General features: G+C 44.1%; 1 protein-coding gene across 1 annotated transcript in view; it reads left to right on the forward strand.

The window, feature by feature from the left end:
- Positions 1–15,632, forward strand: part of LOC144129427 (WD repeat domain phosphoinositide-interacting protein 4-like) — a 29,090-nt gene extending 13,458 nt beyond the window's left edge. Inside the window, exons 8-11 of the mRNA XM_077663576.1 lie at positions 2,362–2,447; positions 2,506–2,607; positions 2,679–2,797; positions 15,455–15,632. Of these exons, the coding sequence (XP_077519702.1) occupies positions 2,362–2,447; positions 2,506–2,607; positions 2,679–2,797; positions 15,455–15,564 (417 nt within the window). The 3' untranslated portion in view covers positions 15,565–15,632. The remainder of the gene's footprint in view (positions 1–2,361; positions 2,448–2,505; positions 2,608–2,678; positions 2,798–15,454) is intronic.
- Positions 15,633–15,915: the final 283 nt, after the last annotated feature.

Here is a 15,915-nt window from a genome sequence, read left to right on the forward strand (position 1 = left end):
GGCCAAAGGAAAAGAAGGGACGAGACACAGCGCTGTGTCCCATCCCTTCTCTTCCTTTGGACTCATGCCGTTGCGTTGTTGCACTACAAAAGCAGTAACGTAGCACTGCTGGGTACTCCACATTTGGTCCCGTTAATTACAGTAAAAGCTCGTTAATTCTAACTCGAAGGGGACCAGAAATTTGTTCAAATTAAGAAAAGTTCGAATTACTGAATGGGCGCTAGAATGAGCAGTCATTGCGCCCCGCCGTGCGGGCAGAACCCAAAGCAGTCACATCTAGTCTTCTTATCGCAAGCTAGGCGCTACTACACGTTTGTGGCTGGCGATTCTGAGAATGAAATTCATGCTGTCCAAATGGCAAAGAAAATAAACTAATCGGCCAGTTATGTGCCAGAAATAAGTACTGGAATGCATTTGCCTGAGCAGCGAGCTTTATTGCTGGATTATATGACGCTATTTATGCTCCAAAACGGGTTTATTTACTGGTAAGGGTTGTCAAAATTAAAAGTAATCAGTGTAGTGCATTTGCTTGCGTTTCTTCTGCCGAGACTTCGTGCAAGATCGAGTGCCGACGCTATTTTACATGCACTTGGCGATGGCTTAGGTTTGTCGCCGCCGTCGGACTCATCACTATCGGTTGTGCTCACCACTTCTGCTGACAGCACGTAGCCTCAATTATATCGGCGTCACTCAACGGCTCCGTCTCCACACTGCTGTCTACATTTGGTCCACGTAGTAAGGTAGCTCGCGGCACTAACAAAGAGCAGGACTGCGGCGGCCGAATGGCTGAACTGCGTTATGTACACCACGTGATCGCGACCCAGCGACCACGGCACAACGAAAACCTGGAAGGGCTCGTACTTAAGCTAGCGGCGGCGTGGGCTAGTTCTCCGGGAGCGAAAACCTACTACGGCGCACACTGAAGCACAGGCTCCGCCAGCCTCGTGTGCTCGGCTTTTTTATTCTTTTTAATTTTTTTGTAAAACATCTCTAGTAAATTTGCAGTGCATTGTACTATTCTGTCTACGAGAAGCGGGGTCAGGCAGGGGCTCCTAGTTCGAATTAAGTGAGTTCGAATTAATGAGCTTTTACTGTATTGTCAGGAGCGGTGACAGGCTCTGCGCAAAGGCGTACTCAATAGCAAAATGACTATTGGGCTGACTTGTGCCCCAAGGAAGAACGAACAACTTGGCAGTGGTGGCAATGACGGATTAATTGGGTAGTCACTGAAACTGGAAGTGTAGTGGTTGCCAGTCTTGCTCTATTCAAACATGACTCGAAATTTTCCATGTAGTGCTTCTACATGCAGTCAAGCCTCAATATAACGAACTCAGACATTACAAATTATTGCCTATATCAAACTCTTCCAAAATGCTTTTAACAAACACATTTAATTTCTGGTCAAATGTTTAGGGGAATCCCCCCAAGGTGGAGTAGATTGATGCCAGTGAGTAATTACTCCCTTATTTCAAACCTACTCCACCTTGGGGGGATTCCCCTAAACATTTGACGAACTCTGTTCCCACTTCGAGTTATTGATCAATTCGCTGTCACCCTGCCATAAGCTTGCCGTCCCGGTTAGCTCAATTGGTGGAGCGACTGCTTCGGTGAAGCGGTGATCCCAGGTTCGAGCCCCAGACCAGGACAAATTTTTCTTTAACTGCGAAGTTTCTGAGACTTTTCTTTGTAGCTGTATGGCTGCTCTCGGGTGGATGCCAATGAGTAATTACTCCCTTATTACATGTAATTTCTACTTTATATATCGGATGCAGTTGGCCTTCAAACGGATATACTGAACTCTCCATTGTCAAGGTTGTTTGTTTGGATGGTAGGCTTCGTCACAATACACGTCTGGTGGTGGTGCGGTGCGAGCCAAGGTTTGCACTTTTATCTCACTTTTTGCGGGCTTTAAGATCATTGCGAGCGCCTTCGTTATAGCATTATAACCTGGGAAAAGGTCGCTCCGTTTCTCTAGTAAGGATCACCCTAGTTGCCAGTCCTTATTGCGCTGCTCTTGCATGCGTCTATGAAGAAATTTTATACTTCAAATTTCGACTGTATTGAACTATGTTTTTAACTGTTCGATATAACGAGGTTTGACTGAATCTGTAGACAGTTCTAAATATCGTGGGATTGCTGGTGCGTTATCCTGGCTATTTGCGAAAAATCTTGTCATGTCTCGCAAATGTATGCTATGTAATTCACCCTATGTGGTGAATAGTAAATTAGGCTGTACATTGGTTGCATTTTGGAGATAATGCTGTTTAATAGTAAACATAACAGAACACTATGGGAGTATTTTCTTGCCTGTTCACGTATGTGCTTAGTAAATGTGGCCACTTTTTGTGCCTATCTCAACAGGGCACTTTGATACGGGTTTTCGACACACTCAAACGCAACCTGGTTGTGGAACTGAGAAGAGGAGCTGACCCTGCCACACTGTACTGGTACGAATGCTCGTACAAAAGAGTGTGCTCTTGTTGCTCACTAAGCTGTGAATTTCAGCATAAACTTCAGCCAAGACTCTGAATACATCTGCGCCTCCAGTGACAAAGGTACAATACACATCTTTGCCCTGAAGAATACCAAGCTTAACAAGAGATCCACGTGAGTTGCTGTCATCTCGTAGCCCTCATTTTATTCATCTTGTCGCTGAATTGGTGGCACTGCTTTTATAGTTTCCAAGGCATGGGCTTCTTGGGCCCTTACATGGAGTCTCAGTGGGCCTTGGCAAACTTCACTGTACCTGCTGAATGTGCCTGCATCTGTGCATTTGGTTCTGGATCATCTGTATATGGTGGGTGGTTAGATGCCCTTGACCTTTTTCTTTCCTCCGAATGGGCAAGTTGAAAAAGTTAGTGTTGCTGTGCATTTTCATGCTTCTAAGCAAGCTTTTGTGCAGCTTCTCCAAATACTTTCTTTAGTTTGCTCTTGCTTTGTGTCATTGTGCCCTCAAGCACTTGTAGGTGCCAGTGTGACCCAAAATTCTGTGCACTTATAGTTCAGGGCATCTTTATTGTGGAGACCCCTAAAAGCTTTTCTGCCTCTCTCGTTTGCGGTGAAACTGCGCACAGAGCTTGCGTGTTGTGGTGACTTTTGTCTCGTAGCAAGTTTGACAGCGGCACATACTTGGTTCAGTCGCACATGACGCAGACCTGTAATTGTCTTATACGAACTGACAGCTGAGTTGCCAGGTGGCGGTGGCACCATCAAATGACCTGCGCACCTTGCAATGCTCGGCGCCTTTCAAGTCGTGGCACTTTCTTCTGTAAGCAACAGATGGTGCCACCGCTGCCTTGTGGCGAAAACCTGGTGTTGACGGCTTTCGGTTCATTGATCTCAGGGGCAGATGATTACGAGTTTTCATTAAGTACCGTTTTTAAACTTACTATGAGAAAAAGTTATCGAGATACCCAAGTTCAGTGCACAGTTTCACTGTAAATGAGCCAGCAGTTGAGGCGGGAAAATTTCTGAAAGTCTTCACAATAAAGGGGCACAGTGGTCCATCAGCTAATAAATTTTCTGCAGTGCCATTATGGCAAGGCGTCGCTGATCTGTCGTAGCAAGAGGGCATGCTGTCAGAGAGCTTTGTTGTTCGTGCATAGTTGTCGTGACCAGCTGAGAGACAGGAAGTGCATGTCTGTCATTTTCATGCCTGCTTTCTTTGCCTTTTCTGAAATGAATACTCTGGAAAAGGATTAAAATACTAATTCCATGGTGAGGACATTGTAGTACACACAAAACTGTTTGTGTGATGAAAAGCTGAGAAAAAAAAAAGTCAGCATTGCTAGAGTAATCGCATTAGATAAACTTTGTGTATTGTTATTCAGTTCCCTCTGTGTAGACATTTATCGCTCTAATCCTTTTATTTTTCTGAAAGTTATTATTAGAGGGGATGGCAGGCTACATGACAAGTGCCTATCTAGCACTTAAGCATAAAGTGACCACATGTGACTTGGTCATTTTTTATGCTTTTCATTTTGGACATCTGCCACTTCATCTTCTTTTTTTATAAATAACAAAATATAACAGCACTGTGTGAATTTATGACATTAGGTCTTTTTGAGCAAAGGTGCAACACGCACTGTGTTGTGTTTTTTAAATGTTTTTCTTTTTTTCATCATTGTCTTTGTGACAAGTATGTAACATTTTTTATGTTTGGAATAAGATGTCCTTGTGAGCATTGGTCCTGGTTTTCTGAGGGGTTTCAATGTTTTCGATGTGTTGTCTGTTAGCAGTTGCAAGAGTAATTTGTATGTACGAGCAAACAGTAGCAACAGGTCATCCACTGCTTCATTGAGTGCAGTACTCGATGTCATACAGCAGTGCCATAATTCAAATGATTTTATTTCTAACAAGTACAAGAGGTGAGCAATAAATTTTATATCCTGGGCTGTAATACCCCTGCCACACAAACAAGTTTGGTGACACTTTCACGAAGTGCACTTCCCTTGAACGAGTGACACTTTCAGTGCACGCTGTCGCACGGCAAGAGGAAATGTCATTTGGAAATGTCAGTGGCGAAGGATGTTGCATCACCATGTGGAAATATTGTTTTTGTCATAGTGAAGGATGTTGCATAACCAATTTGAAATATTGTTTTTGCATAAATACTTAGAGAATACAATTTGATCGCAAATATAATTACTCCAAATCAATTGTGAGTTCTATTTCTACATCTGAGTACATGTTGTTAACTGCAAAAAGCATCCCGATCTGCCCCCCGCAGGGGCATCTGCAGCATGCAGATGATGGTGAGTTGCAACACCACGGTTTCGCGAGCATCCGCAGGGACATTTCAGCAGGGGGATGATGGTGAGCAGTGTGTCACCACGGACCCAAGCTCCCGCGCTTAGCCGTGCGTGGCATCGCCGTGTCCGGGGAAAAGGGGATCCTAGTTGTTGAGCTGCGTTTGGACCTTAAGGCCCCTCGGTAGACGGCGCACCTCCGGCCTGACCTGACCGGGGAAGTTGGCAGTCGCCTTTTCCTGTCCTCTCCTACATCTTTCACTTTCCTCTCCCTTTCTTGCAAGTCTCCTGTCTCTTCCTCACTTCTTAGTTTTTTTCTTTTTCCAGGCGGCGAGGGTTAACCTTGTGTGGATAACCATCCTATGTTGCGCCATATTTGGTTATAGTTGGGGTGTACAGTGGCATGGGCAGGGCTTTCTTTTAAGTTTCTTTCGCATCCTCTTGTTGGGCTCCATGGTGGGCGGTTGGCACCGTTGGTAAACAACATATCCATTCTACGGCTTCCCATTCCTCAAAAACTGACCACCCCGACAAAAGAGGCGGACTGAAGGAACGGCAGAATTCCTGCAAAGAACAAAAAAATTTTGTTAAATATCATGTGATACATTCCGAAGTTGAAGAAAAATCAGCCCGAATCTTGTCCCCCTTCGCAGTATCAAAATCTTTGACAGATGCCTTAGGCTTACAAAGGTGCAAAGGTACAAAGTAGGGAAAATAGCCAGTGGAGACCTGCTACTCGAACTTGATAACGAACCACAGCATGCAAATCTCTCAAACATTCAGTTTATTGGGGATGTCCCTGTCACAATCACTGCACATAGATCGCTAAATACCGTCCATGGCGTAATTTCTGGCGCTGACTTCCTTCACATCACTGAAAAACCACTGAAAAGGAAATGTTGGATGGTCTTGTTGACCAATATGGTAAATGTTCAAAGAATAACAATCAGAAAAAACGACAAAGAAAATCCCACGAAGGACCTGATCCTCGCATTCTATGCAAGCACACTACTCGAAACAACAGAAGTGGGATACCTCAAAATTCAAGTCCGTAAACCTTCGTGAAGTGTGTCTCAAAAGAGCACGCAACTGAGAACTGCGATGCAGTGGCGTCCCTCTGTGCCTACTGTGAAGGAGACCATCCTGCTTACTCCAGGTCTTGTCCAAAATAGAAAAACTAAAAAGAAGTCATAACATTGAAAAACAAAAAAACAACATTCAAAGAAGCCAGAAAAAGTTGGCATGCTCAAATCCATTTGCATTCACGGCAAAGACAAATTTCGTGGATGTGGTGCACAGGGTGAAGCACTACACCCGGCTCCGGGCTCTGCCTAAGCAAAGCCTGTAGCAGTGCCATTCCTGTCCCCGGCAGACGCAGCGGAGGCTGCCCTGCCACCCCTGGAAAAGGGCCTGCCAGCTCTTCAGCTGGCCGCCCACAAGGCTTTCCTCAGTCGGGAGAGACCTCTAAACCGCGCACCCGTGGCTTCTCCGCGGACCTCCTGCGCCTCTAGTGAGGTAATGGACTCAACGCAGAAATCGCCTCCGCTGCAGGGGCGGCACAGCTTTAAGCGAAAAAGAAAAGAGGACCCTAGTAACAGGACCCTCAAAACTGGAAACATAGGTTTTTATCTGCACCCCCAAAACTTATCCAGCATAGTGTTCCTAATTAGTTGGAACTGTCGGGGACTTTTAAAAAAAAAACTACAGTGATGTGACAGATCTTTTCAATTTGCTTACTCTGTGGCTTTATGCCTACAGGAAATTAACCTAGGTTCTAAACATACAAACATTTTAAAACATCTTCGGTGTAACCGAGAGCAAGCGAGTAGGCTCTCTGGAGGTGTTGCTATTGTAATCCAGTGTGACGTCGCAACCCGTGAAATCAAGTTAAAATCAAATATGAAGCTGTTGCAGTTGTTCATTATAAAGCTATCACAATATGTTCCATGTATCTCGAGTCACACCTAACAGTTACACATCATGACTTCTAGAACAGCTGCCAGAGCCATATCTGTTAGTCGGGGATTTTAATGCCCCCTCCATTTTCTGGGGAAGTGAACAAACTGACACTAGAGGTCGCATTTGAGAAGATTTTTTTCCGTGCAATAATGTGTGCCTACTGAATTCAGAAAAGCACACATACGGCTCCCCAAGTACCGGAAAAATGAGCTGTTTAGATTTATTGTTTAGTTCACATCTGGTTTTACTGATTTTAAATGGGATGTTCTGGATCACCCATGCGGAAGTAACATCATTTGCCAATCATTATTAGCTTGTCATCCTCAGCGTCAATCATATCGAGGTAGAGCAAACCTCGCCATTGGAAGTTACACTTGGCTGACTGGGCACTGTTCTTTGAAAAAGCCAATCTGGAGAAACCGTTTTCGGATGATCTAGGTGTTGTTGAACGTAATGAAATGTTCACAACCTGTATGTATAATTACTGCTGCACGCATATCTATTCCTTAGTTCTCGGGCATGGTGCAACAAAATCATAAGGTGTGGTATTCACAAGAATCTAAAGGAGCAAAAAGGAAAGAAAATAAAGCATCGAGAATTTGTTGTAGGTACCCTACACATGAAAACCTTATGAATTTCATAAAGGCGAGAGCTAAAGCAAGACATATGCGTCGAAGCGCTGAAAAAACATCATAGCAAAACTATATATCATTTATAAACAGTTCAGTCACATTGAAGAACATTTGGGAGCAAGTCCTTCAAATTAATTACAGCTACTCTTCCTTCACAATCCCTTTTCTCTCAGCCCGAGGTACACAAACAAGTATTGAAGAACAGGCAAACTTTCTAGTCAAACATATCTCTACAATTTCTACTTCCACACGTTACACAGTCATTTTTAAAGTACAAACACGCAGCTGAAAAACAGACTTCCAACAAGTGGCAGTTCGAACGAGCCATATAACTTACACTCGAAGAAATCTATGAGGTATTATCGGCTGGGAAACAGACAGCACCCGGCACTGATGAAATACATTGCGAGATGCTGGCCCACCTTTCTGAAGCTGCAGTAGAAGCACTTTAACAGTTCCTTAACAAAATATGGAAACTGGGAAAAATAGCAGAGGCTTGGAAAAAGCAGTTATGGTGCTATTACTGTGACATTACAATAGTGCATTGAATATTAGGTTAACGTTTATCCTCTAATCCTGTGAACTTCTTGACACCCACCAATATGGATTTAAAAAAGGTTCAACAACTCGTCCACCTTGAAAACACAGTACAAGAAGCATTCATACACAAGCAACACTGTCTGGCCATCTTTGATACGGAGAAGGCTTACGATACCTTCTGGAGGTTTGGGATCCTCCACAGTCTAACAGACTTAGGTATCCATGGAAGGATGGTGAACTGCTTGAAAGATTTCCTGTCTGACCACTCATTTCGTGTACGCCTGTGTTCAACACTTTAAAAAAAATTTGTTCAGGAGAATTGGGTACCGCAGAGGTGTATTTTAAGTACTACGCTGTTTGTCGCAAAAATGAATTCCATAGCTAAAATAATTCCAAAGTCCGTGATGTATGCATGTCGACGACCCTCAAATTGCATGCGCATCATCCAGCTTATCAACCTGGGAGAGACAGATACAATTCACATTAAACAGACTAGCGATTTGGGCAGACAGAAATAGGCTTAAGGGGAGACGCAAGTCTTGAAATGATCAGAAAGTGTGAAAATTTTGATTTTTCAAAAATGGCATATTCGGGAACTATACACTCTTAAGTACCTGCCTAAAAAGTTACAAAGCCTAATTTGACCGTCAATTACTAAAAAATTTTGTTTTGCACCCACGAAGAGCAGAAATGGCGATTTTGTGGCGAAATGTGGCAGAGCTTCACACCCGGCGCTTCCCATGACCACATCTCCGATGGCTTTCATCTTGTTTTGCTCGAAAACTACCCTTTCTCCACATCCTGGTATTGCTCACTGCCATGAAATATTTTTGGAACGTTCGCATTCCGCTTTTTTTTTAAGGCTTGTACAATGACCTTCAAGTGACTGGCGCGCTCACATCACACGCGATTTTCTCAGCTTCGTGTTTTTTAGCAGCGTGACTAGCCTTGTGGAAGTTTTAGTATGTTTTTATGGTGCAATTTTAATTAACCTTATACCGTTGAATTCAGGAAGAACTAAACTGTAGAACTATGCTATTTTTTTTGGCTGAGTTGAAGATTACAATTTCTGTAAACCATAATGTCACCTAACTATACAGTAAAGCCTCGTTACAAGAGACACTCAAAGGACCCGAGAAAGATGTCTCTTGTAACCAAAAATTGTAATAACATTGAGGAGTCGGACTAGATCAGTTTATTGCACATCAGGATATAAGTGCGTTTAAACACATTCACACACATTAACAGGAAATTGTTAATATGACTTCACATGACTTCACATCAGCATGACTTTTAAACATTTGAGTTTTGTGTCTGATGCGAAACTGTAGCGGATAAATCGTCGAACAGACATGTCCCATGTAAACATGGCGACAGCTCCGGAGTCCAACCAGTCTGACTACTAGCGTTCAAAGCGACCGGCACCGCAGAAGCTGGGACTGAAATGCAACCCAACATAAATTCAACTCAACAATTGGTGCAGGAGAGCGACTGCAATTATAGAAACAGAATGACAGAAATTTTGGTGCAGTGAGACAATAATTGCAACCATGTGATGTGTGACATCCAGCTGAGGAACGGAACAGAATCGAGCCAAGGGAATGAAAAGATCAGCACATACGAGTTGGTACGATGTCGGCCGCATTGCGTGAGCTTATCTGGGTTGTGTCTTCTCTAAATAGTGAATTTACTCTAGGGACATAAAAAAGTTGTCCTTAGTAACCAAGTGCCCCTTGCAACCTTGTCTTTAACAAGGTGAGCATAGGAAAACCAACCAAACCACATAGAGGACTAAGCAGTAATCTCAGCTTACAGCTTGACCAACCAAGGCTGAGGTTTGTAGCTGGAACGCACTGGCCATGTTTGAGCAACACCGGCTTGCACTGGCTGAAAAAAAAATTTGCCTCACCTGTTTCTGTGTTCAAACAAATAGTAAGAGAGAACATAAAAAATAGCATAATTTGCACCGATTCCCTGAGTATGCTCAAAGCACTGCACTTTAGAAATGCTGCTGAATCCATAATAGAAAACGTCATACATAACATAGTTAAAATCACAAAACAAAAACATAACAATATTTTCTGCTGGGTCCCTAGCCATGTTGGAATTGTGGGTAATGAGAGAGCAGATGCATGCGTAGCACAATCCCGAATTGGTCAAATAAAACAAGTGAACATACCACACAGGGATTGTTTGAAATTACTGCACAGTAAATTCAGAAATAAGTGGCAGGCTGAATGGAAAGAACAGGCAAGCAACAAACTGCATTCTATAAAGCCCCTTTTAGGAGAATGGAAATCATGTAGACACCAAGAACGTTCTACCGAAGTTATTTTATGTCAGCTACACATTGGACACACACACACACCTTACACACAACTTCCTACTGACAAAACAAGACAAACCTCTCTGTGAAATGCGTGGTGCTGAAATCACAGTAAACCACATTTTAATTTCATGTAGACATCTAGAAGAACTAAGAAAGAAATGTTTCTCAACATTTTACAATGAATGCATCCCGTTGCACGCCATGTTGCTTTTAGATGATCGAGCCCTAGTTGATTTTTCAAGTATTTTGAAGTTTTTCAATGAAGCCAATGTTTTAAACAAACTCTAACCTTGTGTTTGGCGCATCATAACCTCAGTTGCTTTTGCGTCATTAAAATCAATATAACTAACTGACTGTTTCGGTGTTCAAGTATATGTCAACATTTTACTTCCAGTAGACTATGCGCTGTTGGAGAATGCACTAAATTGGCTCCTCTTCTGATCAGGCAACAAATTGTCTGGTCTGTGTCATAATTTGACAGAAATCGCCTGTTAAGTTGGAAAATTTACCCTTGATATCTCACAATTCATTTGGTATTATAAGACGAAAGCCTTTAATGGCTCATACTCGCTGCCATGGATCTTTCCAGCGTCCATTACATTCAGCAACTCGATAAGAAAAAGAATCTTTGTGCATGGTGGGATTCGAACCACCATCCTTCCGTTCCACAGCTGAGTGTGCTAACGACTACGCCAATTCCTGCCAGCGCATATGTAGTTCTCCTTGTCTAGGACGCTGGAGAGTGTTTGCGGAAAGGCGTCGAATCAGACAGATGCCTCCCAAACGCCTTCCAGTGTCTCCAGCATTTAAGATTCACAAACAGTTGTGTACTTAATCAACATCTTAACCACACATCAGTGACACAAGCAGTAACACCGTGCTAAAGGCTTTCTCCTCGCCGCACTTTAGGTCAACAAAGTGCCCCACTGAATTTTTAAAACTTCATGCATAGTAAAGAAAACAATAAATGAGAAGATGAAACATAACTGGTTCCTGCATGCATTGTGGTGCCACCCCTACAGAATGCACAACATGTCTCAATGATTCATTGGCATTTCATCTTTCTCATGAAGCACGGCAGTCTTTATCCAACAATGTACCACAGCTTTGTTTTCTTGACCAAACCAATATGGCAAGCATATCCTCTCTTCGGTCGACATTTGTGTTGTCTTAAGTGCAGAATAAACTTCGCAACACACTCAGTCCCTTGACGTCAGTGGCAAAATTAGCCAAAATCTTCATTTTTCGGATGGCTCGCCCTCACGCACCTGAGCCATTCTGCCTGGGGAAGCCATCGTGGTAGCTGACTGTCGCAGCATTCTTTTTTTGGAGCTGCATTCCCCATACCTGGCTCGCTCAGGTGTAAGCGCGTCATTCTAGTTCTCAAAGGCTTCGTCCCCTAGCGATCGCACTCTCTCTTCATGTCGCATCTCTGCAGGCATAACTCGCTCCTAGGTTAGCATTTTTTTTTGTGCTGGGCCTCCTTGCACCAGAGCACTGCAGGGAAGCTAATGTAGCGGGTGGCCGCCGTTGCATTTTAGCTTGTGTCTCATGCCTCCATGTTCGGCCTACTTGCATGTCTGCATATGTGTGCTTGCCCTCTAAACGTATTAGGCCTGTTTCAGTTCTGCGAATTTCATTGCCAGATGCTGCGAATTCCGTCAGTCTGCGGCTGGAGAGGGCTGTCAGTGCAGCTGTAGATGACTTGCAATCTGTTTCCATCTCGTTAGAATTCATTTGCTGCGCTGGTGCATTTCTTCTGCGACTGACCAATGGGAACATCCTGATGTCCTGTCACTTGTGGTCACTGTTTATTGTAATGAAAACATGAAATATCTATTTGCATCTAAAAGTACTTGTGATTATAATATAACATCAACGCATTCCATGTTGCTTTGTCGCGTTTAATCATGGGTTGCCTTTGCAAACATCAAGCAGCCTGTGTGTCGTTCGACCATATTCGCAGGAAATGCGTTGCATGTGAAAGCACTGACCAGAAATCTCGGTGCGCCATAAGCAGCAGCGCCGATTTTTGCAGCAGCGGACGGTGAAATTCACAGCATCTGACGCTCGCTTTATACGACTAGGGTTTGTTGTAATTTTATACATCATAGCCGAGAAATCGTGTTATCATGAAACGTATTGACCAGGAGTAAAAAAGAGTCAGCAGAGACACTTCAGACTCCTTACGTGCAAGAAGACCACTCACTTTGTGAACGCAATCGCTGCGCGGCATGATGTAACCTGATGCCATCCAGCTCTGCATGGCTTTACGTAGCTGCTGTTGTGGCTCTGCCACACCCCTTTTAATCTGCGCGCTAACTTCATGAAGGCAGTCGCCGTCGTACTGCAGCCCGTGCTCTGCCTTAACCTTTTCCTGTCAGGTGTAGTTTCCCCACTGACTACTGCACCGGTCAGCACTCTTTTGAACCTTCTAGCCCCTCGCAAAGAAAGGGAGTGCTACGACATGTTTGGTTATAAACATTTATTGAAAGCACTTTTTTTTTCAGTTGTGCTAGGGCTTCAGCAGAACTCCCTTGAAGTGTGGAACCTCTGGAAGCACTCTTCTGGGTGGAGGCCAGGCTTCCTGTCGCACGTCTTGCAAAAGAATGTAGTCTCCCATCTGCCTCCTTTTGTCGTTCTGTCACTGCAGACAGTGCAATCCTTGCTGTTGCGGCCTTCAAGCCTGCCTTCAAGTCATTAGACAACTTTCCGTAAAACACGCCTACCATAATGGAACTCACGCCGCGAGTTTTTGGCGCCATTTCAGGACCTCGAACCCACGTGATCAAAAAATATTTTTCCAGCTGTATGGTGCTGCCGTCCCTCGAGGGAAAAGCCAAATAGCCAATCTGCAGGGTACAACAAATCCAACCAGATCGCACACGAATTTGCCTAGAGAAATAGGCAAAATTGTGTCGGGCGATGCCCGACAACTGACCGGACGAGTACTTTAAATGACCGGAAAGGGTTAAGGATATGAGGGTATGACACAATAGCTATAATCGGTTAATGCCCATATGTGCAGAATTAATACTCATTGATCCCTGGGAGTCCTCATACCACTCCGGGCGCAGTGGTGCAGCGGTTAAGCGGTGTACACGTGGCCGGGGTTGGCAGGTGCTGCTGCTGGTGGGACTTGTGTGATCCAGGTTGCTCCTCCCAACCAGCATTGCGTAACCAATCATTAATTTATCCGCCACCTGCCAGGTTGCATGAGGACGCCATCTTTTATCGGTACCGTCGAATGTCAATGCACGTGCGCGCACATACACACTTGCACACACACACATACATGTTTTCACTCAATGGGGCAAATAAGGCTTATGCCTTAAAAATTGAAGGGCACACTTAAGTTCTGCCTTAAGGGTATGACGTGATAGCGGAATGGGTTACTTCCCATGTATGCATAAGGTCATTCTCTACTTTACGTTCATAGATCGATGGCAGGTGCTGCCAGTGGTGGGCCTTATGAAGCTCTGGTTACTCTTCCCGAGTGACCAATCATTAATTTAACTGTCACCTCCCACGGTGCGCAGTTTGCTGACTATCCGGTGGGCATATTGTGATGACACAAGAAGGTTACGTGACCTAGGCAACTCGCCTGCCTCTTCAGTCGCTTCTCTGGGGATTTTTTGTGGATTCTGTATTCACGGTCAATGACTGCGGCGGCAGCGGATTTTTCGTGACGTGAGCTCTTTAACGCTATTGCGCTAATAGTGCAACTCTATGGGACATTTTTAATGCAAATGATTTTGAGCATATATCTGGAAATCATATGAACCCAAAACGTATCAACAAAGTTTTACTGTACTCACTAGAGAATGGTCATTCCGTATTTTAATTTTAATGCTATATCTATGAACTCCATCATTTAAATGAAATGTCACAGCCTAGCACACGACTTATTAGGTCCGTTCGATTCGCCTGCACTAAGTGAACTGGTTCTCGCGGTGCTGTACTTCGCCATTCGTTTCAGCAGTGCAAGGTGGCGCCATTAGCACAGCGCCATTCATTTCAATAAAGTGCAGACGTTGTGCAGGTCTAGTTCAGGAAAGTTCAGGAAAACTGTGCACCTCCTCAGTATTCGGTGCCGAAATGGTGCAGCTGCAGCCGCCATGAAAGCAGACAACGGCTTGCGCGACGATGACTTGTGCTTTGCGATAAATGGCGGAGATGCTCAAATTATTCCACTCGTCGATGAGAACAGTGCCTCACATGGGCTCGCCGACTTAGATGGAACATGATTGGCCACCCAAGAAGGTGGCGACGGACGTGGGGACGGCATCCCTCGCCGGCACATTGCATCTCTCTACCATCGTACTCTTGAGACCCGTGACTGGCGTCTTTCCTTTCTACTAATAGTTATACTAGTACTCGAAGCCGATTATGTTAACTAAAAAGTAAACACGTGCATGCTGCTCATGATGCGCGTTGTTGCAACAACCCCTTAACATGCAAGTCGGCGCGCGCACACCTCAGTTGTGTTCAGTAAAAGAACACACGTGCATTTCGCTTAGCTGCCGCGAGGTTGCATCGAGGCTGATTAATGGCAACACTTCGCTGCGATGTGCTATTTGAAAATTCTTTACGCCGTTCGGGATGTAGGCGGCCGTTGATTTGGGCGCCATGCTGCTGGCTGCAATTTGGTGGCGACGCCAAGGCTAGCAGACGACCAGGCCTGCACTCGACCATTCGTTTTGGAAGCAGCCAGTGCCAAGTAGCACTTGAACTGCTGGAATTGGCGCTGCGCGCTTGCAGCACCGCCTCGGCATCGCCGCGGAACTGTACAGATCTGGTGCAGGGAGTGCAGGCGAATTGAATAGACCTATTGATTGCCCTTTGTAGTTGCGTCCTTGCACTTGTCAAGAAGTCTGTATAAACAGCTTTTCAGGGTCAAGAAGACACTGGCAGACAACACAGCGTAGTGGAAGAAAAAAAGGGGCGTGCAGGAATCTGTTAGAGCTATGGTATGCACTTGCATACATAGTAATAACGAAACCAATTCTATTACGTTGGCTATACTGTTCAAAAAGCCTTAGACAAAGCACAGAATTTTGTTGTGAATTGTATTTTGTGTTTTTTTGTGATTATTATGTATTCGATCAAACTTACTGCAGCTTCTGTTCTTTATTTTGCACTTTCATGCATAGTTCACTGGAGGAAGTATTCCTGTGTTCATTTATTGCGGTGGAAGTGTTCATTATAGATGTTTCTACAAAGATGTTTTTTCTTTTCTCTTCCAGCGATTTGTGTTGATGGTTCATTCCATAAGTATGTTTTCACCAAGGATGGCAACTGCAATAGGGAGGCTTATGACATCTTTCTTGATGCCTGTGAGGATGATGATTTGTAGATTTGTGCCAGTCTGTGAAAGGAGTGTGTATATACTGTACATATTCTCAATAAACATGTTTTAGCCAGTACATCAGCGCTTCTTTTTGCAAACATGGTCACCTTTCAGTTTGTGCTGGGTGTGTTCTTTTTTCTTTAAGGAAATTGTTTTGTTTAATATATGTAAAATATGTGTCAACTGCTTAGCCTCTCAGTGACGTACAAAGTAGATTCAAGACTCTGTGATCACTGCTGTCGTAGTGATATACTGTGTTTACGTAAATTCGTGCTCTTCGCAACATACTCGGTAAAAATTCCTGTGTATTTCGCTGAAAAGAGTGTGTTTGTGTGCATGTGAGAGAGAGACATCGTG

The sequence above is a fragment of the Amblyomma americanum genome, chromosome 4 (genome assembly GCF_052857255.1).
Source record: "Amblyomma americanum isolate KBUSLIRL-KWMA chromosome 4, ASM5285725v1, whole genome shotgun sequence".
NCBI lineage: Eukaryota > Metazoa > Arthropoda > Arachnida > Ixodida > Ixodidae > Amblyomma > Amblyomma americanum.